Genomic DNA, 22,887 nt, shown 5'->3' on the forward strand with positions numbered 1-22,887 from the left:
AAGGCCACCCTAGTTATAGTGAACAGGGAACCCTGAGTGGTTAGCCAAAACCGAATCAAGCTAGCGTTGGAGAGCAGCCCAGGCTATTCTCAGGAGAGTGTGAGTGGGGCCCGGGGCTCTCCATGAGTCCACAAAATATAATACACAATACTTTAATTCACACAGGTATGTATACAAAAATGTTATTTATTCAAAGGCTTTTTTTACACACTTAAAAATTAATCATAAACATGTATACTTCACCATAGATTCATGAATGCATTCAAATTACTTATTCAACACAAGAGGTAAGGTAAGCAAATTCAGTAATTGATGGAACCAGTTCACAAGTGAATCCCCTACCTTAAGCAGCCCAATCCCCAAGAAGAATAGGGCTTTGTGCACAAAGGTTACAGGAGCCACAACACTTGCAGGTATGTTCTAATGTACCTGTGTTGGTGAGGGGATAAAGTACTCTTCAGCAATTATGCTAAATAGTCTTTTGTATTTCAAAAGTTACTACCCAGGTTCGACGACCAAAAGGCAGTGAGTGGAAGGTATGGAGCCAAAGGAACTGTAAGGGATATTTTTCATATTTATGCCAAATCACCCTTTAAATTAGAGACCCACAGGACTGTTTTCTTGTTCTCCTGAATGAGGGAAGCCTTTTTCCCCTTTGAGTCTTGCTTTCATCCATACTTTTTAAAAGGCATCTGTGTTTCACTTTTACAGCACCTTTTGAGCCCTCCTTTTTATATTTTCATTTTCCTCAACTACTGTTCCCAAGGTTAGAGGGATGATGTTTTTCCTCCTTAGCTTTTCCTTTTGTGAGATCAGCACTAGGTGGAGTGCTGAGGGGTTACCTTGTATGCCCTTTCTCACTGCTCCTGTAACATTCATGTTACAGTGACAGGCATAGCTGAATGGGCGGCAGTGGACGTGTTCTACTGTCTTTTGTGCAATTTTTACTTGCAGGATGTCTTCACAGGTGTGGCCATGCATAGAATGGTCACCATTGACACAAAATGGTGTCTCCTTTCTTTTTCTTTTTTCGCCGTTCCCCATTGGAGTCTGTGAAAAGACGCCAAAACTGCAGACAGACGTTGGAGCATGAAGAATCCTTTGCTGAGAGGCCTTTCTCTCGACTCCTGCGGTGACATCCCTTCCAGATAACCTCCTTTCGTCACCACGATGAGGAACAGGAGACCGGTTCCACCGCTGCTGCACTGTGAAAGAATCCAGCTGCATCTTATTCATGACTCCTCAGGTACTTGAGCCATTCTGTCGCTCCTTTGTTGCTGGAGTGCAGATTCCGGTGTGTTGGTGTTCGCCCATACTGTTCTTCCAAACCTAACACGTGTGCATACACAGGGAGCCTTTCCCAAGTTCCCTGAAACCTTTTTGACCACCAAAAGCCCTTTACTTGTAATTGAAGAATCCTCTGGAACTTACCCTTTTCTTCATCTGTGCTGTATCTGCTTTACCTCCATTCTGACTTTGAAGAACTCATACCTAGATAAGGATGGACTGCTAAAGCCTTCAGGCTTCTGGAAAGTAATACAAGTCTTTTCAAAGTACTGACCTGATATTGTTGGTGGTGTTTAATCTTTTTATTCCTACAAGAGAACATTTTCTTATTTGCTATAACAAGCGATTTTAATTACCTTGGAACTGTGTTCTATTAGCTGTATAATTCTTCACTTATGATTTACTCACCTGAAGTATTGCAGATGGTTTCTATTTTGTTTATTAATTTGAAATAGTACTAACTTACCATAATATAACTTTACCTTGTGTACATAAAATAAATTACTATTTTGCTATAACTACAAGTGTTTGGGCGTATGTATTTACTGAGTTCATTTTATTTAACTACAACTCGCATCTCCCTCCTAAAATGAGCCTGGCTGCTCTGCCATACTACCAGAACATTGAGTAGTACCGACTTATACTGGAAGTTGGGGCCTGTATACATAGGGATAGTTTTATAAAGTCTTACCACAGGTAGGCTTTAGGAAAAATCCCCAGCAATGAAGGTATGAACGATTCACCAATGCAGGCCTCTTTAGGACACTTCACAGGATAGGAAAAGGTGCGATCCAGCTATGATCTCTGCACATGGGTGATGACGGGCATCCTTCCAATCGCTGTCGCAGAAGCTCCTCTACGACAGGATCCCTTCATGCTGCGACTCCGAAATTCAGAGGGAAAGGCAACATGTACCATAAACTACCAAAATTCCAGTTGCAACCATGGAACAGCAACGGTTCTGGCAGGGTAGCCCATGAGAGAGCTGGTCACTCCGAGTGGTCATGGGACACTTCCGAAGGCTCAGGTCGGCTGGATACTCGAAGGCCTCAGAACTAGTTGATCCCACTAATTCAAGGGCTGAAGTATCGCTCAGGGTCTTTGGAGATCATGTAGTCCAACAGGGCTTCACCGGTCCAGATGCAGGAAGGGATGCCTGGGCCCTTTTGGGAGTCTTTTTTTTTTAAATGTATTTATTATTTTTTTTGTATATATTTTTATTATGATCATGTGTTGCATCGCAGGTACATTACTTTGCCGTTTTGCAGTATAAAGTAGAAACTTGATCAAAAGGAATTTTTGCATTTTTAAGTTCCATGGAGTCCAAAACTCTTACCTATTTCCCCCCCCTTCCTACCACCCCTCTCTCCCTACCACATCAAAACTGGGTAGTTAGGGTTTATTGCGAGGAGCGCCTAAACATCTCTGTTTGCAGAAAGAAACAAGAATGGAAAAGAACAGGGATGAGGAGAAAAAGAAAAAGCCTAATCCAGTCGGTGACGAACTATGCCTTGCTCCCTTGTACTTTTCACTATGTTGGGGGGGGGGGGGGCGGATACACCTGGTGGGGGCAGTGACGTCAGAGTTTGGTGTGAGGCCAAACCTCACACGGGGGGGGGGGTTATTTCCTTTGTTTGCATTGTTGGGGCCTGCTTGGGTGGAGGTTTGAGGTTGTGTTTGTCAATTTCCTACAAAATTCTAGGAGAGGGAGCCATTGTGTGTCAATGTGAGTTTGGGATTCCAGGAGTGCTGCTGTGAGGCTTTCCATCTCATAAATCTCTTTGGCTTTACGCAACCAGTCCCCCCTTACCGGGAGGCAGGTTCCTTTACATTTTATTGAAACACAGACATGCGCATACATTCTTGCGATCAACCCTTTGGTTCCTGGATGTGTTCAGAATGCCCTCGAAGGGGGCCAGGGGGCGTTGCAGCTGCTCTTTTCATTGTGGGTCTGTGAGGACCCCATTTAATTGCAACTATGGAAGCGGATACATTTTTAGGCTCTGCTGAACCGCCTCGAACTCCTCTCTAGACAGGAAGGTACTATCCCTCCACATTTGGCCCGCCCTTACTAGCCCTGGTTCATATTGTGGCTGGAAGTGGCTTGGGTCTATGATGTTTCTGATTGGGGGAGCTCAGATGCAGCTAAGGGGAGAAGGCCAGGTCGTGACTCCGCTCATGCTAGGGCTCCTCTTCCTCCATATGGTCCACAACACACCAAGGGCTGGCTGGATGCTCTTGCACGGCATCGATCTTAGGGGGCCCAGAGCCACTCTCCTAGTGTGACAGAGGCAACAAGAATGTTTTCCAGTTTAACCCATTGTTTTATTTTGTACTCCCAAATAAGATATACGAGGATTTGGAGCTGGTCCGTCCTGTAGTATTCTTGGAAGTCTGGGTATGCCAGACCTCTTTCCTTTGGGAGGATCAGTGTGTAATATGCAATCCAGGGTCTCTTCCGTTCCCATAGGAACGCAAGCAGGGTGCTTTTGACGTTGAGTAGAAAGGAGTCTGGGAGTGCGATGGGGAGGGACGGAAATAGGAAGAGAAGCCGCAGCAGAAAATTAATTTTTATGGCAGTAAAGCTTCCTGCTCACGAGAGCTTTAACTTTGCCCAGTTTTCTGTGTCACGCTGAATGGTTGACCAGAGCAGTTTGTAGTTTGCTGTAAGTCTTTTAATTGTTTTGTTATGGTAATCCCCAAGTAGCGTATGCTGTCACTTGCGATTTTTACATCCTACATGGAGGGGTTCGAGTCTGGGTGTACATAAACGTTGTGTGACAGGGCCACGGTCTTGATGCGAGTTATGCGGAACCCTGATTGCTCGCCGTATTCTTCCAACCTCTTCAAGAGTGCTGGGATGGACTGCGTGGAGTGTGTTGCATAAACCAGAACACTGTCGGCGAATAAGGCTAATTTATATTCTTTGCTGAACTTTTGGAGTCCTTTTATCGCTTCATTGTTGTGAACGTTCTGAGCCAGAGGCTCCATAACTAGGGAAAATACCTGCGGCTATAGGGGGCAACCCTGCCTGGTTCCTCTGGTCAATACAAATGGGGGGGGGGCCATCACATTAACGACTCTCGCACATGTTTTGTTGTAAAGTGCTAGTGCTCGCGCTCCCTGCACCCATCCCGGACCTAGGCCAGCTTTTTAAAGAACCTGGATCATGAACCCCCACTCGACCCGGTCAAAAGGCTTTTCGGCATCAACCGAAATAAGTGTGGGGTCGACATCTTTTGCCTCAATTGATGCAATTAAGTCTAGCGTTTTGCGGACGTTATCTGTGCCCTGCCGTCCCCTCAAATACTCCACCTGGTCACTGTGTATCAGATGAGGGAGGACCTTGCTCAGCCTATTGGCCAATATGCTAGCATATATTTTTGCATCTACGTTTAATGAGATCGGCTGGTATGAGCCACTTTCGAGTTTATCTCTCCCATCCGTTGGTATAACAATTATTCTAGCCTCCGTGAGTGAGGGCGGGGCCTGTCCTGTAGCCATAATGATGTTGGGGACAAGAATGGGATCATGGCCCCCTTTAGCCGTTTGTAGTAAGCTGGAGTGAAACAGTCCTGACCTGGCGCTGATCCTGCTCTTAGGTTAGAGATGGCGTGGTCAACTTCTTCCGTTGTTATAGGGGCATTTAGTTCTTCATGGTCTGAAGGCTGTATTGGGGGGAAAGTGACTTTGGACATGAACTCTGCTGTGCTCTCTTCGGTAGGGTCGCAATGAGGTGTAAAGCTGCTTGTAGAATTGGGCAAAGCGGACTGTTATTTCATTAGGGTTTTTTAGGGTGACACCTGATGGGGATTTTATTTTATTGACTGCCCTTTCGGCTCTTTGTTTTTGCAGTTTGGTCGCAAGTCGGGTCTGTGCTTTGTCCTCTTTGTTGTAGAATTTTTGTTTAACGTATTGCAGGTGAGCCAGGGCTTTCCCCTGCAAGACCTCTTTGAATTCCTTCCTGAGTTCTCTGATTGCGGCTAGGGTTTCAGCTGCATCCCTGTTCTCCCCCCCCCTTCCTGCCCCCCCCGAACCCCCCCCTCCCGCTAAGGCTGATTCCTTTTCTCGGATTTCTTTTTTCAGTTGAATTTATCTAAGCAGTTTGATTCTTTTGACCGATGCCCCCGAGATGTAAGTAACCCCCTTATTGTTGCTTTTGCCGCTTCCCATACTGTTGCACGTGGGAGGTCCCCAATATCATTTCTTTTAAAGCATTCCTGTATCTCCTCGTCTAATGATTCCCTGAAGTTTGTCCCTGAAAAGCGAATCATTGCATACCCATCGTTTGTCTATATTCCTGCCGGGGCCCACGTCTAACTCCACGGTCACCGTGTCGTGATCAGACCACCTCTATGGAAGCGCCTTTCATATGATACTCGAGATCTCCGTCTAGAAAAAGACAATTATTCAGGAGTATGTTTTGTGTGGGGTTTGGGGGGAGTAGAATGTGTATGTTTTTATAAAGGGTGAAGGGCTCTCCAGGCATCAAGTAGCATGTGGTCTCTTATCAGGTTTTGGAAGGATCCCCTGTCTCTTGGCGTGTGGGGGGGGATTGCTCCATCTCTATAGGATTTCCAATCCAGCTCCGGGTTCATGATCAGGTTAAAGTCACCCCCACAGACCAGGGATCCCGTCCCTTCACTTTCTAGTAGTGTGAAGATCTCTCTACAAAATAGCAGCTGCTGAGTGTTTGGGGCGTATGCTGAGCACAGGGTGATTTCCTTTGATCTGATAGACCCTTGCATTATGAGAACTCTTCCGCCTGGGTCTCTGCACGTTTGGAAGATTTGTAACTCGAGGGAGGAGCGGTAGAGGATTCCCACTCCCCCTTTCTTTTCTGGCCCAGACACCCATATTGCACCCCCAGCTGTCTCTCCCCTCACCCCCCCCCCCCCCCCTTAGAGTGAATTCCTCTTTGTCCTTATATTTGGTTTCCTTGACAAACAAGATGTCCAGGTTTGCTTGCTAGAATGCTTTGACTAGCATAGATCTCTTTTGTGGCAATTTTAGCCCCTTTACATTCAAAGACCCATTACGTATAGTGTCAGCCGACATAGATGTTTTGTGGGATATGCAATTTGATTAGCAAAGTGTTTTGTCTCCTCCGCCATGTTTGTGGGTGTGTTCTTTTTGAACATGTCCTTATTGTGGGGCGATGAGTGCCCTGTTGCCGATCACATCGGATTCTTTCCTGCAGTGTAATAAAAGCAAGCAAATTCTGTAGTTTAACCCCCCGCTCTTCCCCGTGCTACCCTGAACAGAACCCCAAAACCCCCCCAACCCCTCCCTTTGCCAAGAATAGAAAAAGAATGAAAAGGGAGGGGTGAAGAAGAAAGGCACCCCTTTAACATAGGCGACGCCCTAGGTCTCAACATAGGGCCACACAACGGGTGACTTCTCAAGGACCCAGTTGAACGAGAATTGTAAACTTAACTGGTTGTAAGCGAGAGTGTTTAATGACAACATCTTTATATATGCCCAGTCCGGCAGACTTATATGCAATGGGGCCTGGGAGGGGTCTGGTGGTCAGTAGTTCTTCACCATACACCGATCTAAGCACTGTTCTTTGTCGATTGCAGCAAGTTCCATCCACTTCTCCAAGGCCCATCGGTGTAGTGGTTTCCTAGTATCCTGACCTACCTGTTCAGGGGTATTTAGTCTTTTCAATTTTCTTTTGCCTTTTGATCGGCCCCTTTGTGGCCGCGGTCCAAATGGTCTCCTAACTGGCTCAGACGAAGATGGCATCTCCTCTCCTTCTGTGACACCTTCCTTTTTTCTCAGGGCTTGCAGCACTCCGGTCGCTTCTTCACTCAAGGTCACTATGTACGCCTGCTCCTCATTGGGATAGTCAAACATGAGCGCAAACTGGAAGCCCCATCTATACCATGTGTTCTGCTCTCGTAGCCAGGTGGTTAGGGGTCGACAGTGTGGCCGACGACAAGTCCTGGTAGATTTTGACAGTCAAGTCCTCAGTCTATCTGCTCTCTTTCCCTGGCGTGCTTGATAATTTCAACTTTGTGCCGGTAGTGGTGACAGTTGGCCAAGACTGATCGAGGGCCGTCCGGCGGACCCCTGCCCAGTGCACTCTTTCAAATTCCAGTTCGGGGATCAGTGGAGAGGGGGGTAGCGTGCTCACCAATGCTTTGACTCTTCTTTCCAGACAAGCCAACGTTTCGTTAGGGGATCCCTTCAAGCTTTGTATTCTTATATTCGCTCTTCTTTCTCTATTTTCTAGATCGTCCACTTTTGCTGCTAGATCTAGGTTTCTTTGTTCCAGGTCTTGGAACCGGCTTTCCGGTTTCATTTCCGTGATGTCTATTGACTGCTGGTAGCTCTCCAGTGCCTCCACCTTGTCTTCGATCTTATGCTTATGTACCCTCTCTTGAGCGTTGACTGTTGTAGTCATACTGTGTCTGAGTCTACGAATCTCGTCCAACAGGAGGCGCATGTCTGCTTTTGTGGAGGTCTCTCGGTCGCCTCCTGGGTTGAGGGGGCTCTCTTGTGACTGGGGAACAGCCATGGTTGTGGTTGTCTCTCCGGCTAAACTCTAATAGTCTCTTGGCTGTCGAGGGATCAATTCCACTTTGCATATGCGCTGCGTTGTTTTGGTTGCTTCTCAAAGAGGGCGTTACTTTTTCAGTGCGGGGAGTGCATTTCTTTTCTTCTTTCGTGGTTTGCCTAAGATTGCTGCTCTGGTTCAAGCACAGGGGTATAAGGTTGTGTCCGCCAGTGGGTGCTGAGCCTGTGGGCACGTTTCCTGGTGGGGAGGGGGGGGTTTCCTGGTTCACCCCCCACGCCCTGTTCACAATTGTTTTCCACACCTCTCATTAACTGGGTACGGGTGTAGCAGGCACAGCTGAGTGCAGTGCGAGTCCCCTCTGCACTGGTGGGCCGCACTTCGGGGTGGAAGGGGGTTCAGGGAGTTTCAGCGGTCTACCCCAGCTCCGAGGGAGCCCTGCTTGCACTCAGAGTATGTTGGTGGTGCAGTGCTTGCTTTGCTCTGGGGGATGTAGCACAGTTAACATTGGAGAGCCAGGGACTTGCGCTCTCTAATTGATCCGTGGCAAGGCGAGGCAAAAGTGCACACCGTTTCTGGACCGCGCTGTGGGTGGGGAGAGGAGAGCCCCTCACTGGCACAGTTCGTCTAGCCCTTAGTTGCAGCTCTATGCAATTGGCTCGAAGGGACCACGCGATCCAGGGGCAAGCATGCAGTGCCCCCGGGCCCCTTTCCGTTTTCCTGGGGGGTTGCGTGCTGTAGGCACAGTGCAGCTTCAAAGGTGCCTTGGGCTCGTTAATCACCCTTGTGGATGACCCGCAGCTTTGTACTGGCTGTGGTTACACAAGCCCAGGGCCAAGCGGGATTCGATGTTAATGTTTCTCTCTGTGCTCGCTCAGTTGCCCCCTCCCTGCTCTCCTTACCCATTGTCCAAAGAGTGGGTGGGATTTCTGCTTGAGTCTTCCATGTTTGGGCCTGTGGAATGCAGCCACTCCAATGGTTTACTCCTGTGGTGGTGCAAGCTGTCTTTTCTCTGCCCCGTTTGGCAGCGTAGTCCGGAGCGGCTTCCTATCCTGGGCTGATCTTCAGCGGACAGCTTACTTTCCCTGTTCTCCCCTCGTCTGAGGACGCCTTCCGCTTGGGTCTGATGAACCGCTTGCAGCTCCCGTTGCTCCGCGTGTCTTGTTGATTTCAGCGCCCTTTTAGAACTGCTGCTGCTTTGGTACAGGATTTCTCTTCAAGCCCACACGGTTGCTCAGAATAATGGCACTGACAATGTTGGATTCCCGCAGGCCGGGGGCTTGCCTTTCCTCCTTATGTTTTCATTGAAGGCTGTAATGAATTTCTTCGGGACTCGGTCGGCTTGCGGGCTGGGCAAGCTCTATTCCTCCACCATTCCTTGTGGGTCTTAGAGGAGGAGAGCGCTTAGGCAGCCATTTTGCCTGCGCCCCCTGGTGGTCTTCCTGGGAGTCATCTTTTGATCTTCAGTCTGTTTTTCTAAAAGGGATTCTTGGCTCCAACACTGTTCTGAAGAAATGGCTGCAGGAGTCCTCTTTGTATCCAAAATCCAGGCTGGAATTCAGTCCAAGCTCAGCAGTGGTGCGGATCTGCACCATTCAAACAGCCAGCAGTTGTCCATTCAGGGACAACTATTGATTTCAATCATGCTCATAACCTAGACTCTGGCACCACGGATGTGGCATGGGACTAGACAGTCCCGCCCCCTTCTTGGGCCACATATACACACAAGCATCATTAGCCCGCAAAAGTAGCAGCTTTCCTGGGCAAGAACATGACCTTACAAGGGATTTCCTGACCTGGCATGGAAGGAAGAATATGACCAGAGAACGAGAAAAATATATCATAGCATGGCCATTTAAGGTCGCTAGCCACGTTAGTAGCCATATGCGGTAAACGCGAATGTGCACACAAAAGAAACGCCAAATTGCTAAAAATGTATTTGCTGCCAGCAGCTTGTCTTTAGGCACGTATAAAAGTAACCAAACATCCCAAGTTTAAAAATCTAGGGTGATAGAGTGCAGCTGTAGTGGATTTCAAGGGTGAGGAATCTGTTGGTGGAATCATATTCATTAGAAAAAAAAACATTAACAAAGTCAAGTAATTTCTTCTTTTGTAAGTGAACACCTATCAAAGGGGAAAACAAGGTGTCTCTAGAGTGCATGATCATATCCTGTTGTTCTATTCAAGTAAGCGTTCTTTCTCTTCATCTCATCTACCTTTTTCTTTTCTTCTTTTCTCCTTCAAAAAACTTGTTCCCATTAAAGTAATTTGCACAACAGCTTCTCTGTGCACTGTTAGAAAAGTGTTTTCTTTTGAGCAACTTTCCCTCCATATTCTATGGACTCACAAACCTTTTGCTTTTGTTTTTCACCATGCCTTGACTTTTTACAGTGAAGTGAAGCCTTCAGCTTCACTCCACTGGGCTTTTTTTCACTGGTTATGGGGAAACTGACTAGTCCTTCAGGCTGTCATATTGGACAACTGTTTCCCTTAGTCTTTTGACTTTGTTGCCTGTTTAGGTAACTTTTTACCGTTGCACAATGCAACTTTCCAATGCAGTTTCTTTTGTATGACCGTAGACTACACTCCGAGGGATTTTCTGGTTACCCAAAATGTGCTTAGGGACAAACTGGTGGCAGCAATTACTTTTTCATACTTTTTTTTAGCCTTACCGCGTTTACCACGTTTGGCTACTAACAGTGGCTAGTGTCCCAACATGGCCGTGCCTCAATTTTCGTTTGTCCCTTGACCACCTTCTCCATTGGACTTCTTCCTGCCTTGCTAGGGCAGGAATTTCCTTTTATGGCCATGCACTTTCCCAGGAAAGGCTTGCTTTTTACGGGCTAGTGCATACCAAGTGTGTGGCGTCACAGGAAATGGACTGAGACTGTCTGGTCCCAGTCCACATATTGGCGCCTGAGAGACTAGTGTGCATGCTTGAGTGAAACCCACAGTGGTCCCTGATTGGACCACTGCTGGTCTGCGTGTGTGGGGCAGATCTTCCCATTGGAGAGCTGAGTGCGCTCACTCACCCGATTTTGGCATAAGTGCTGTCCTGCAGCCAGTCCAGCAGATCTGAAGAGGAGCCAAGTATCCTGTCCTAGTTATGAAGACCGTTGAAGACCTGTGGATGATCCTTGAAGAAGCCTGGTGACAGAATCTTGCTGCAGTCACGGTGGACCTCTGTCTCCCTACTGATCTGTGAAGACACTTGTCGGTGCTTCAACCGTCTGAACCAGTGGGAACAACGGGTCCCGGCGATTTCTGGTACCCAAGCAAGTTAGAGCCCTTGGAAGTGTCCCCGGAGCACTCAGTGGACTGACCATCTCCTGTTTGGGCTACCACAATAGAAGCGCTGCCATTCCGAGAACACCATAATTCTCCAGCTTGTACGTTCCTCCTGCGAAATTTAATCTTCCTGCCATCATAGGGGCCTGAGATAGGAGACTCTTTAGACCATGACAACTGTGACGCCTGCTGTCACCGTGGAACTGTGACTATCCCTGAAACCGGCGTTCCCACATCTGGTCGAGGGCCCTGAGAGTGCTGCAGCTGTGTTGGTTGCATTGGTCATCAAGGAGAGATTGCACCAAGCTTCCATCCACGAACAGAACTCTTCTTGCACCCGCATCACCAGCGACCGGAACCAAAGGCGGGAAAACTTACTTCAAGCGATCCTCTGACGACCTGCCAAGTCTGAAGAGAACCCGGAGTATGGGTGTTGAGTTGTAGCAATATTTACCTGCCCCCTATCTCCACCCTTGTGAAGTTTAAACAACTCTTGAAACGGTTACACTTGTTTGGCTTTGGTAAAACTTGTTGCCGAAAGCCCTCAAAAAGTTGAACTGTTTTATTCACTAGACTACATCCTCGTTTGACATTTGGACCCATCTGCACGTCCCAAGGACCCTTTCCCAACTCCTAAACTATTGGAAAATTTGAACTTTTGGGCACAAGGCCCCATACAATTTAGGGTACAAAATCTAAAGTTAGGATTTCAATTCCTGTGGACAGTTGGTGTTAACCTAATCATTTGCTTTACAGGTATTGGAGGGGTGGCGGGGGGGGGGTGGAATTGTTGTATTTGCACCAACTTCACGGAATGTATATATGTTTTTATAGTGGTTAGTATTGTTTGATAACATTACTTGCCATTAGTCTTTTTTCATAATGTGTTTTCTGGGCCCAAAACAAATTGTATTTCTTATAACTAACTGTCCAAGTGTAATCCTTGGTGTTTCACTGTGGGGACTCATTGTGGACCCCTGACCGCACTCGCCTCTCCTGAGATTTACCCTTGTCCTCTTTCCATGCTACCTTGATTGGTTTGGCTAAACTCACAGAAGTTGCTCCCTGTTCACTATAACAAGGGTGGCCTCCTAAACGGCTGTCCACCAGGCCAGAGTTTAGAAATCCATTCTAACATGCACCTATTCTCTGGTCAATGTCCATAACATTCCCCTCGCCTCCAATGCCAACTCCCAGTTTGGTCTAACTATTTGTTATTTTATTTATTGGTTATTTTGAATGTGCACTATACAGCAGAATTGTTTCAAGGCACATCAAGACAAGGGAGTGGGTGGGGAAATAGAAAGAGGGGATAAAACAAAAAACGTTCTTAAAAGGTTTTGAAACATTGGGACCGTGCAAGTGCTATAGCATGAGGGCAGGGGCAAAAGGGGGTGGAAGGGAAGTGCAGGAGGGAAGAAAACAAAACTGACTAGGTTGTGAGACGATTTGGAACGTGCAAGTGCTGCTACATATATGTAGGGAAAGGGGAGGAGTGGAGGTAGAGCTGAAGAGGTGAGAGGGGTGGAACAGACAAAACAACGCCGCTCTTACTAGGCCCTGGGATGATTCTGACCATGCAAGTCCTAAACAGGAATGTAGGGAAGGTGTGGAGGAGGGCCTACCTCAAAGTGCAGGGGCTGCAACCATGCACAATAAGATAAGCCAGCCGCGACAATGAGGGCAGATGTAAGTTTAGCAGGGACCATATAATCATAGAGCAGAAAACAAGCACAAAGATCCTCAAACAAGGGTGATGCAGTGAGGTCAGGCAGAAAAGGATCAGGGTGGAAGGGAAAAGTGGCAGGTAACAAAACAGATAAATGATGTCAAATGTAAGCAGGGTCTGCCAAGGGGCAGGGGTAGATGTTGACAGTTTGGTAGCTGCAGAGGCTAGAAGAACTATGGTGGAAGTATTTGGATATAATATATGTTGGGCATCCTATTGCCACCTTTCATATTGCAGTTCATGCTTGGAAATGTTAATGGAAAGGAAAGGACTTGTGGATGCAAGAGTATGAAACTTTAAGAGCGTATGTGGAGTTATACACTTACATTATTTCATGTTAGGTTCTAAAGAGATGAATAGGAGGTGCTAAAGGTTGAAGTGTACTTAAGGAACAACAATGAACCGTGTTTTGTTCCTACTCCTGCAGGATGAGATTGCTGATTTTCTGACTGGAGTCCTCACCAGGGCAGAAAGCCATGGAACATCTGAGCACCGGGATTTGGATTCTGAGAAGAAAAAGAAAGCCAGGGAAGTGATACGAAGAGACCTTTCCTTTGATCTGTCTGAGAGGAATAGTCGACCCGCATCTCCTGCAGCACGTGTGCCAGCTTCTCCCTCAGGATCTGAGGTACAGTTTATGAAACGGAGTATAGACTTTCTGACTTGATGCTTTCATCCATTGTTGTTGTCTCTGCTCAGAAGACCATGGGGAAAGGAGAGTAATGAAAAATGGAATACTGTGACCTTTTCTTCTGTTCATTTGAATTTGTATTTGTATTTTATTTATATAGCGCAGCCAGGCCCGAGGGCAACCAGGCGCATATCTTGACACAGGTGTATAATACAGTACAGGTTACATTTTAAGATGGCAGGTTAGCACAGTGTATATAGTAGGTTATGCATCGTAAACAATGTAAGGTGCAATAATATCAACAGTCAAAGAATAAATGTAACATTTTACAAAGTGCAAAGCACAATATCTACAAGTAGCAAGAGGAGCATACAGGCGGAGGTAATTGCTGAACAGGGGAGGTCCTGAGATACGTTTGGTCATTTAGACAACAATGGTAGCTAACCATAATTTGGTGCTTTGTTTGAAAATTGTAGGAGAGTGTTCAGATCTAATAGGTAAAGGAATCGAATTCCAAAGTTTGGAGGCAAGGACAGGGAAGCTGGTTCCCCCGGCTTTCTGCAGTTTGTATCTGGGGATGGTCAGACAGTGTGCCTGAGCTGATCTGAGTAGACGGGTAGGTGTGTAGTGTGGGACGCGAGAGGAGAGATAGTTGGGGGCCTGGTTGTTCAGACATTTGTGTGTAAGCGTAAGAGATTTCAGCGCAATTCTTTGTGTCACTGAAAGCCAGTGTAAGCTTCTCCTGGTCTCGGAGATGTGAGAGAATCTGGAGATGTTGAGGGCAGCTCTAATTGCATTATTTTGCGTAACCTGTAGCTTGTTCAGTTTGTTGGCTAGTCCCAAGATATAGGGCATTACAATAGTCTAGTTTGGACATGTCCAATGTCCGGGCTAGGATAGTACAGTTCTGTGTGGTGAGGAAGGGGCGACATGCTGTAATAAGCTTACATGTATAGGCAGATGCCGAGACAACTGAATTGGTTTGTCTAGTGAGTGATAGGGTGGAGTCGAGGTAAATGCCTAATGTTTTGGTGTCGGATGAGACTTTAATAGCGTTACCATCGATGATGAAAGTCTTGCAGGCAGGGTCAAGTCTGTTCAGTCGTTGTTGGGATCCCAGGATGAGGAGCTCTGTCTTATCGTCATTAAGACAGAGCTCGTGCTGGGCCATCCAAGCTTGGATAACTTTATAGATGTCATTCAAGGCTTCTGTATCCACTAGGTAGTCTCCTGTGATTGGGATGAGTATCTGGGTGTCGGCAGTGTAATTGGTGTAGGTGACACCCTGATAATCAAGAACGTCAAACCGTGGTTTAGTGAAGACATTATATAACGTTGGTGCTAATTTGCTATACCTCACAATCTGTCATCCTTGTTTCACTAGCATTAACTGACTTTCTCCTGATTAACAGTTAGGAATGATTTCTCTTTACAGCACCTTTCCCTCAATTTTTTGGGACCCTCGAACACGTTGCTTTTTTAAAAAAAAATCTGACCTTCTCTTTTTGCAGTGCAGTGAAGCCTTCTTCTTTACTACACTGGCGGCTGTTCTTTTGTCATGGGGAAACTGACATGTCCTTCAGGCTGCCAGTTCTGGGAAAGTTTGTTTCCCTTAGTCTTGTTACATTATCACTTTTGGTGACTTTGTATCACTGTACAATGCATTTTACAATGCAGCATTTTGGGGTACACTTTTTGTTTTGCCCTAGACTAACATTTAGAGGATTTGTGTTTACTTTAGGTGTGCTTAAGGGACAAGTTGGTGGCAGCAGTTACGTTTTGCTATTTTCTGGTATATTTTACTTTATCCTTACCGCCTACTGTGGATAGTGTTCAATCATGGCCGTGGCATAAGGTTTTTCGTTTGTCCCTTGGCTTTTGGCCATCTTTTCTCCAACCCTTCTTCCCGACCTGTGAGGACAAGAAAATCCTTATATGGATTTCCAACGCCCAGAAAGCCACGTCTGTTTGCTGACTACTGCAGGGCCATGTGCATTTATTGCCAGGAAGTGAGGTGGGCCTGTCTGGCACAATCCACAAACTGGTTTCAGTGTGTCTGAATGGAATGCATGAGCGGTTCCGCTAGTAGTCCTGATTGGACCACTGCTTTGGGGGGGGGGGGAGGGTGAGGGGCTGCTATCCTGGAAGAGGCATGTCTGAGGTGATCTTCAGAAGTGCAGCGAACATCTATTCTCGAAGTCAGCACGGAGTCCTGCAAAGAAGAGCCCCAAGAAGTGCCCCTGGATCCCCCAGTGGCTTCCCAGCTCAGAGTTTGGGCTACCGTGCTGCAGATGTCGCCATTCTGCATTGAGGCCTGGAACTTTGGTGATCGACAGCTTGTGCTACAGGACTCATCTCTGCCAAATGTTGTGGTTCCAGCGTCAAGGGGACCCGAGATACGAGCTGAACTCAGACTGCGGTAAGTCTGCAACACAGATGAACATCTTGACTTCAGGATGTTTAGGCACTCCTCTTCTGGACCCACAACTATCCCTTTTCTGGACAGCAGGCACACAGGACTGGCTTCCAGGACACTTCAGGGGAAGAACAGCAGTTGCACAATGTTCCCTCATGGCTAAGGGAAGAGGTCGCCTATCCAGGTCCTATCTGGTTCAGTCCTTGAATCAGCACACCATTTTTTGGACTTGATGAAGAAATGCAGCCGCAGACGACTTCTGGATTACAGGTTGCAAGCTTAAAATCACTTCAGCTTCAGGTTTCGTGTCGCAGCTTCTGACAAGGTGAGTGTGAAGCCCTCCATTCTACAAAGCACTCCCCATTCACTCATGCTAGCCCAGCCAGCCAATCACACAAGTGCATTCATGCAGGCAGCACCCAGTCGGACTCGCAGGTATTCAGGCTATTCGCCAGAAGCCAGACCCCCCACAAAACTGGATGTGAATTGGGGGTTACTCTCCATCCTTTCAGTGCACCACACTGCATTCGTTCCAGTTTCACTGCATTGTCACACAACCATAACTAGACATTCAACACAGAATGCATTTTGACCACTCACACTATTCAGGTAGGCTCCACCTCATGGGTGTACCCACAACAAGCAGCCCTGGGGAAGTCTCCAGACAGTCTGGCAGGAGGCAGCCCCAGAGCAATATATGGTCCTTCCACCCAACAATCATTCAGGGGAAGGGAATAGAGCCAGGCCTTCTCGGGACTTTGAGAGACAAGGGGGTAAGACAAAGAAACCCTAGAGGCCACCAGTGGCCATCTTGGCTTTGAGTAGGAATCCATTGATTCCTATAGCAGGGCCTGGGTAATCCAAAAAACTGAGGATACGTAGAGCCACTGTCACACCAGCATGTAGCTGCCACCAGCCCATACCCTGCTCTGTGGGCAACACATGTGCCCAAAAACATACACTAAGGTGTTACAGGGTTGTGCCCCTACCCATGGGTGACCAAAGGGTAGCCCATGGATCTCTGTCCACCAAGAACAAAATGAAGAGCTGCACTGCAAGGGGTCCAAACTGTGCCAGAACTAACTGGTATGGAGGAAGCTGGTTACGCAAACCGCACAAGAAGTGCATACCCGTGGGGATTGTGAAGTACGAGCCCTGTTCCGGGGACCTATTCAAAACTGAAATAGCGGCTAGGTACCCCTTTACAGTGCCAATCTGCAGGCCCACTTGGGGATAAAGGACAGATCCCTCTCCCGGTACTAAGTTGAAAATGTACACCATCTGCAGGCATAAAAAGATTTAGTGGCACGTCTGAGTTGAAAGGAATACACTGAGGACGCGTCTGACAAAGTCACACTCCCTGTATCTCAGCCTCTCAGTAGCCACGTGTTAGGAAAGTTTTCTCTTTTAGCAACTTTCCCTCCATATTCTGTGGACCCCCAAACTTTCTGCTTTTGTTTTGTTTTTAAGCATCTAAAGACAAGTTCAGGATGATGATGTTGAAAGAAATTCTCCAATCTCTACAGCTCCAGGACTGGTTGGTGTCGCTGCATCTTCAGGATGCTTAGTTCCAATGTTCTGATTCATCGGAAGCACAGGCTGCTCCTGAGATTGTCATAAAGGTGCTCCCCTTTGACTGAACCTCTGTCCGTATGGTTTTCATGAAGCTGATGGCACTGGTGGCGGCGCACCTCTTGAGTTCTGGTGTCCACGAATTCCCGTACCTGAACGACTGGTTGATCTGAGGAATGTCTCTGGAGCAGGTATCGCAACAGCTTGAGGAAATCTGTTCAGTGTGTCACAGTTTGGGCTTCCCGATGTCCCACGTCGCACCAACACACAAACTCCAAATCATCAGGGCAGTCTTGGACACATGGTCGGGGAAGGGATTCCCCGCCCACTAAGTCTCCAGTGTCCGTCGGAGGTTGAGCTTTTCCAGAACCATGACAGTCTACCAGCGGCTTTCTTCTTCCGCCTCTTCGGTCTCACGGTTTCCTGCATTTGATTGGTACCAGAGGCCTGAATGCAGATGCAATCCCTGCAATGGCTGATAAGGGAGCCGTGATCCCAGTACTTCAACTCCATGAAGGACATTCTCAGGGTGTTGAGGTCGGTGGCCAACAACCTCTCTTGGCGGGCAAGCAGAGACCATGATGGTGGTGGAACCTTTATGGCCAGAGGCACAAGTGGTCATGGATGCATCCTAAAGGGATGGGGTGTTCACTGCTGGGATGCGGCTTTTGGTCGCCAGTGAAACGCTCGTGGCAGCTCAATAGACTGTGGGTGGTCAGGCTAGCCCTGGTGGCCTTTTTGTGCCTTTCTTCAGGGAGAAGCATGTACTCAGTCTAACAGACAACACAGTGGGCATGCACTACCTCAACAAACAAGTGCCCTTATGCAGGGAGGCATTGCAATTGCCATTCTGGTTACTGGAGAACCATATCTCTGCTTCTGCAGCCCATCTGGCAGGAGCAGAGAATGGGCTGGCAAATGACCAGGCCGAGTAGGGTCTCACAAGAGTGGGAAGTGTCCCAGGAAGGTTAAGAAGAGATATTTTCTCTGTGGGGTACCCCTACAGTACTTCTGTTTGCCACAAGGGCCAACGCAAAGTGCAGACCTTTCTGCTCGAGGGAATTCCAGGTGATGGGTGTGCTAGGAGATGCATTGCTGGTGAAGTTGGTCTACAAACTCCACTATGCCTTTCAACCGATACATTTTATTTCATGTGTTCCAAGCAGATTTCGAACCACCATTATCTTGATTGTCCCAGACTACTGGGCGAGGAAAACATGGTACTCGAGCTCCTGGAGTTGACCATCTGCCCAGCTCTCTGGTTTCCTCGGTGGCCAGAACGCCTATTCCAATCATAAGGTCAGGTGCTCCACCCGAACTCTGATTTCTTCAACCTACATGCGTGGCTTTTGAGAGGATGAGTTATGATGACTGGGACCTTTTGAGAAGGGGTACTTGAGGTGTTACTGGCTGCACACAGAGCTTCTACTTCATCATTGTATGCATGCAAGTGGAGAAAGCTTGAGGCGTGGTATAAGGAGTGCAGGATAGACCCGATCACATGTCCTACCACAGCAGTGATGGAATTCCTTCTGTCCCTGGCCGCATCAGGCCTTCAGATAGGCAAAGTTAAGGGCTTCTTGGCAGCTTTGTGTTTAAAAGTGTCAGGCTGAGAGGTCCTGCGTCCGCGGAAGCTGCTGAACCCCCGACAATCCCCCTGAGATGCATTTCCCAGAACTAGATTTCAATTCAGCTCTGTAAACTACACCCCAAAGGGAAAGGGGGAATGGGATAACAAAACAACACCAGGCAGACTGCGTCAAGGCTAACCAGAGCTGAACCTGCAGAGGATAAAAGAATAGCAGATACACTTCCTTAATTCACTTAACCTTATGAATGAGAAGACATTAATCCTTAACTAATAATTAAGAATCATACCTGGCTCTTCTCTTGAAATTTCTTAGAGAAGCTGATAAAGAAGCTGAAAATCTCTCTTACTTGAGACACTTGAAATTCTCAGCAACTTCTTACTTAAGGCACAACTGGAAGTCTTAGTTCATTGTCTTTTTTCCAATATGCCCTGGATGTTCAGTTAGATTGTCTTTAAAATATTCTTTCTTGTTCTTTCAAACTTTTCAAACTATTTATAATCATATTGAGTTTTTGAATCCTTGAAGAAAAAACACGTGCTAAACGCACACGCAGGTTATTTCCATTCAGATTAACGATGAACTGTACATAGAAATCTTCCTGGTTGAAGAACACGCGCAAACGAATGAAGACGCGCGATTAAAAGAATTCACACGCGCATTAAATCCACACGCGCATTAAATCCACACGCGCATTAAATCCACACGCGCATTAATCCACACGTGCAATAATCCACACGCGCAATAATGTTCTCGTGCGAAACACGCGAAATAAAAACACCCGCGCTCTTGAGTTCAAACGCGACGAATTGATTCTCACGCGCAAAATCACTCGCGCTGGAAAACACACGTGATCTTTGTTTCATACGCGACGTATTGAGACTCACGCGAAGAAACACTTGCGCTATTAAACACACGCGCACTTACATCGCACGCGACAAACAGATTCTCGCGCTCTGAACACCCGCGTTAGAAATCACACGCGCTCTTTAGTTCTCACGCGACGTATAGCTTCTCGCGCTACGGATCACCCGCGCTATGAAATACACGCGCATTTAAAATCGCACGAGACAAAAAGTTACTCGCGCTCGGAGCACCCACGCTAGAAAGCACACGCGCACTTGAATACGCACGCGACAGTCAAATTCTCGCGCTATGGAACACTGCACTGGAAAACACACGCGCACTCCGGGAGTTCAATAGTTTTAGTAGATACACAACTTTTCACGAATTTTCAAGGAGAATGTTATTATGATGAACAAAGTTACAGTAAAAATAAAGTCACTTATCTCCTGAGCGAATTCATAAGGATTTCCTGCTTTTCCTGTCTTCAAAAAACGAATTCCTGCCAGCTGATGACTTCTCCTGTAACCCCCAAGAAAGTAGCCGCTCAACTGCTGACGTCTGAAGGATTAAATCCACCAGGCCTAAGACTAAAGCAGGAGCAGCTACTAAACACGTCCTCTCAGATGGGGTTTTGATGATGAAAGGCACAGAGTGACAGTTTAGAATGTTCATTGTTGTTCTGCATTGTCTTCTAACCAATCAGAGCTGTCACTGTGAGGCTCCATCTTGCCTTGGGTCAGAACCAGGATTCTGAATCAGCAAGTTAAGGCCAAACCAACTATAATGGAAAACTTCCCACCCACACAAAGCTAATCTGAAAAGGATAAATAAAGAGAAATAATGAAAAGGAAACTTGAATAAAGGAAGGAAACCTGACAAATAAGGGAAAGAAACCTGACAAAAAGGACACTAGATCGGGGATCCTTTTTTTTTTTTTTACGATTCTGGTAATGACTGACAGGCTTTGTAAATAGGTTTTTGTCTACACCATTTCTGGTTCTGGATTGGGACCTTCTTTAGGTGCGGACCTTTTTGATGGCGGTTCAGTTTGAGCTCATGCATTCTTGCCCTGTTAGGTTAGTCACCCTTAATATATCTTTAACTGTGGTGATAGTCTCAGCAAGGCCTGTGAGCAAGCTTCAGGCCCTATCTTGCACGGCCGCCTTTCCTGAGTATTTCGAAATAGGCTGCTCTTAAAGTCTGACCTACATTTCTGACAAAGGTTGTTTCGAAGTTTAATGTCTCCCAGAGCATTGACCTACTAGCGTTCTATTCTCCACCTCACCCTCCTAAGGATGAAGAGAGGCTGCACACGCTTGACCGGAAGGGGGTGCTGAGCTTCTACGTGGCCATGGCAGCCGATTTTAGTTGCCTTTATCCCGCCTCCACACTCTGTACTGCTTTCGGAATCTATCGGATGAGGAATCTGTGGGAGAATGCGATTTATTGAAGGAGAAATGACTTACCGGTAATGCTCATCACCCTCCCATTCTTCCCGCTTCTATGAAAGTGGTCTGTAGGTGTTTGGTCTCTGCTAGAGGGATGAAAACTTGGTTCTGACAATTGATTGTTAGCCACATTTCGATGTTTTATTAGTTGTGTATGGTCAGCCTGTTGCCCTCAGTACGGTGGCTGTTCTTACAAAAAAGGAAAAATTGGAAATGCATTTTTTGGCTTTCACTAAGGCGAATTCTTATGGATTCTTCCTCCGCAGCTGCTGAACTTGGCGGGCGGGGGGTGGGCAGGGGACGGGGGAACTGAGGTACAGGGGGGCACGGTGATGTAATACATGTACTGCAGACGTCCCGTCCGGAGTCGAAGTCGCATGGCCACATCAAGCTGAGTTGACATTCAGTAGTACTGCTCCCACTGTCAAAGTTTCCGATCAGCCGACTCTATAAGGGATGTCTATCGGATGACGCATCTGCCATAGAAAGAAAATGACTCTTAAGTAATTTCTCCATCTCAGTTGGAGTGGTAACTTTCCGGTGAGCCATGTCATTATCCTCTGCCATGAAGAAGTGGTGCTCATTGGTGATCTGGTGGGATTTCTGGTCACCCCCTCTAGTCATCCCCGAGTCCCAGCAGTGGGTCTTTGTCACAGTGGTATTCACACCTCGAATCGGAGCGTTGATAGTGCTTCTTCGTTGATTCTGTACGATGATCTATCTCTTAGCACTTTTCTCGGTGGCCTCTGAACTCTTCCCCCTGATGATTCACGTTTGTTTGGAGGGCGTCCTTCCCTAAGACTTGAAAGCAAATCGGCCCAAGTCCAATTTGGCTTTCTTTTCTTCTGGCCTTTGGGGGGGGTCATTAATTGACACAAACCACATTCTCTGTCATGCTCTGTTCTCAAACACCACAAACACGTGTTGTGTCGGTCCGTAGCCGACATCTTAGAGTTGCAGACTGTACAACATTTAAACCACAAGGCCTTTGGAGTAGACCTATTCGGACTTGGATTGAACATTTCCTCAGGTAAAAAAATGTGAGATGCGTTACGTTAAGCGTGTGGAATTATGGAACTGTTGTCAAAGGGTGCGGTGCAAGATATATGCAATCGCCATTCAACGTCACTTCCATAGCCTGAGCGGTGGACTCCAGGGACCTAAATGCTGTAGTCTCACTGCGTTTATGCTTGGATAACGTTTTCGATGAGTCAGCTGACTATCCTAGATGGGAAATCTGTGGGATGAGCAGTGTTGGGCAAGATTGCATGCAGTACCCTGTGGGAGACTGCACCAGCCTTGTCCTCTTGGCAATAGTTAACCCAACTTTTGGTAAAAGCATGTACTATACAAGTTGGTAGAGTGACTGAGCAGCCAGGTTTATCTCAAGAGGGGTCAATGTGAGCTGTAGGGTTGTAACATAGTTTCACAGTGACAAGTATCCAAATAAACACTTTCACTCAAGGTTTCTTCATTAAACACATATTTATTAATTTAACAGTCGACATGGAATAAGCCTTTCTAAAAGGGAGCAAATGTGTAACACTTAAAATCTACTTCA

General features: G+C 47.0%; 1 protein-coding gene across 4 annotated transcripts in view; it reads left to right on the plus strand.

Moving 5' to 3' along the window:
* The window catches only part of KANSL3 (KAT8 regulatory NSL complex subunit 3), a 1,222,374-nt gene that overhangs the window by 529,036 nt on the left and 670,451 nt on the right, over nt 1–22,887 (plus strand). For all 4 annotated transcript variants that reach the window (XM_069619075.1, XM_069619076.1, XM_069619078.1 and 1 more), the window contains one exon: nt 13,252–13,452. In XM_069619075.1, the coding sequence (XP_069475176.1) occupies nt 13,252–13,452 (201 nt within the window). The remainder of the gene's footprint in view (nt 1–13,251; nt 13,453–22,887) is intronic.

This window comes from Ambystoma mexicanum, chromosome 10 (assembly GCF_040938575.1).
Source record: "Ambystoma mexicanum isolate Mex_15411 chromosome 10, UKY_AmexF1_1, whole genome shotgun sequence".
Lineage (NCBI taxonomy): Eukaryota > Metazoa > Chordata > Amphibia > Caudata > Ambystomatidae > Ambystoma > Ambystoma mexicanum.